Source organism: Condylura cristata, unplaced genomic scaffold (assembly GCF_000260355.1).
Source record: "Condylura cristata isolate star-nosed mole 26May11 unplaced genomic scaffold, ConCri1.0 scaffold00075, whole genome shotgun sequence".
NCBI lineage: Eukaryota > Metazoa > Chordata > Mammalia > Eulipotyphla > Talpidae > Condylura > Condylura cristata.
The window spans coordinates 167,387-168,855 of record NW_004567176.1 but is presented as its reverse complement, the minus strand read 5'-3'; the positions used below and the strand labels follow the sequence as shown (position 1 = coordinate 168,855).

Genomic DNA, 1,469 nt, shown 5'->3' with positions numbered 1-1,469 from the left:
CCCCCAGCCGCTGCCGACGGGCCCACGGCTCACCCACAGGCTCCCGTCCCGGCGCCAGAGACAGACGGGCCCCTCACACGGCGCCCGAGACGCGAGGCCTCGGGCCAGCGCGTTCCACTTCACAGACCTGTCCCGGGGCCGGGCGGGCAGGGGCTGCGGGCCGGGTTCGCCGGTCATTCGTTTTTGGCAGTCAGAGCAGCTCCTCGCGCCTGTTACCGCGCCCGGCACGGCGAGGCCTCCGCTGCTCCCCACCTGCAACTCCCAACGGAGCCGTGCACCCGCCCTTTGCAGCGTCAGCAGCAAAGCAGGTGCCACGACCGGGCAGGCCCTTACCTGTGTTCCCTCGAGTGCCAGGGACCCTCAGCGCACACAGGCCGAGGCCAGAATCGCACACACCGCAGCCACGCACACCGCAGCCACGCACACCGCAGCCACGCACACCGCAGCCACACACACCGCAGCCACGCAGGGCACGCGGAACGGCGCGCACGACAGGGGCGTGACGTACAGAAACTCTTGCTTGGCTGTGCTCGTGGGAGACGTAGGAAAGTCCTCCAGCCTACGGCCGCCGTCCCGGAGAGCAGGGAGACAGAAGGGAAGCAGGCGGCACCGTGAGTCAGCGCGACCAGCTGCCCCGAAGCTCCGCTCGCCCCACCTGAGATTCCCGCCAAGACCCGCTCGGCCACCGTGTGGGCCCCGTTTCCTTCGAACGACCCTGGGAGTAGGAGCCGCAGGGTAAACCCGGAGTCCTGACCCGACGGAGGCTTACACGGGGGGCTCGGCTCGGGGTCCGCTCTGGCGGGGCCCGAGACCGGCCGCCTGCCCTTTCCGAGCACGGGCCTTAGGCTCTGGCGCGCGTGGACGCCTCCGGAGGCAGAGTGCGGGGCGTCTGCCCGAGGGCTGGGCCCGCGCCCGCCCCGTCTCCCCACTCCAGCTGGCTCAGCGCTCCGGGCCCCGCCCTGACTCCCAGTCTCAGCCCTCGGCTCACAGGGGCGAAGGCCGCAGGTTCAAGGGCGCTGCGGAGGGCGACCTCGGGGCGCGTCTGCGGGCGCCGGCTCAGGAGGCCTCGCTCAGCTCCGGGGCTCCCTGGTCTTCCCGGGAAAGACTCTTAGGTGTGACCAGCTGGTCACAGCTCTCTAGCCGTCATTAACTAGTTGAAGTCTGCTGGATCTCAGATGAGCGTTTTGGGAAATTTCCTGGTTTCCCCTGGCTTTGAGGCTAACTAGCAGCCATGACCCCTGGTGACGAACTGGCCAGACTGGCTGCCGTATCGAGAGCAGACAGCCAACTCCGAGTCATCCGGACACACTTGGGGGCCCCACGACAGAGCCCGCGTGTGGCCGGGGCCCAAGGGGGCGAGGGCGGCAGGGCCGGGGCGGGCTCTGGGGGCAGAATGGCCGTCCAGCGCCGGGCACGGTGGCGCTGCCAGGGTGTTGTCCGGCCGGGCACAGGGGCAGGGGGCAGGCAGG

The 1,469-nt window shown here is 70.3% G+C and overlaps 2 protein-coding genes across 2 annotated transcripts in view; both read right to left on the bottom strand.

Moving 5' to 3' along the window:
• LOC105854638 (uncharacterized protein KIAA1109-like) overlaps positions 1 to 177 on the bottom strand; it is a 32,242-nt gene extending 32,065 nt beyond the window's left edge. Inside the window, exon 1 of the mRNA XM_012734829.1 lies at positions 128 to 177. Coding sequence (XP_012590283.1) covers positions 128 to 177 — 50 coding nt within the window. The remainder of the gene's footprint in view (positions 1 to 127) is intronic.
• A 183-nt stretch (positions 178 to 360) lies between these two features.
• The window catches only part of LOC101618412 (uncharacterized protein KIAA1109), a 41,406-nt gene continuing 40,297 nt past the window's right edge, over positions 361 to 1,469 (bottom strand). The window contains exons 23-24 of the mRNA XM_012734828.1: positions 656 to 715; positions 361 to 524 (exon numbers count right to left, since the gene is read on the bottom strand). Of these exons, the coding sequence (XP_012590282.1) occupies positions 361 to 524; positions 656 to 715 (224 nt within the window). The remainder of the gene's footprint in view (positions 525 to 655; positions 716 to 1,469) is intronic.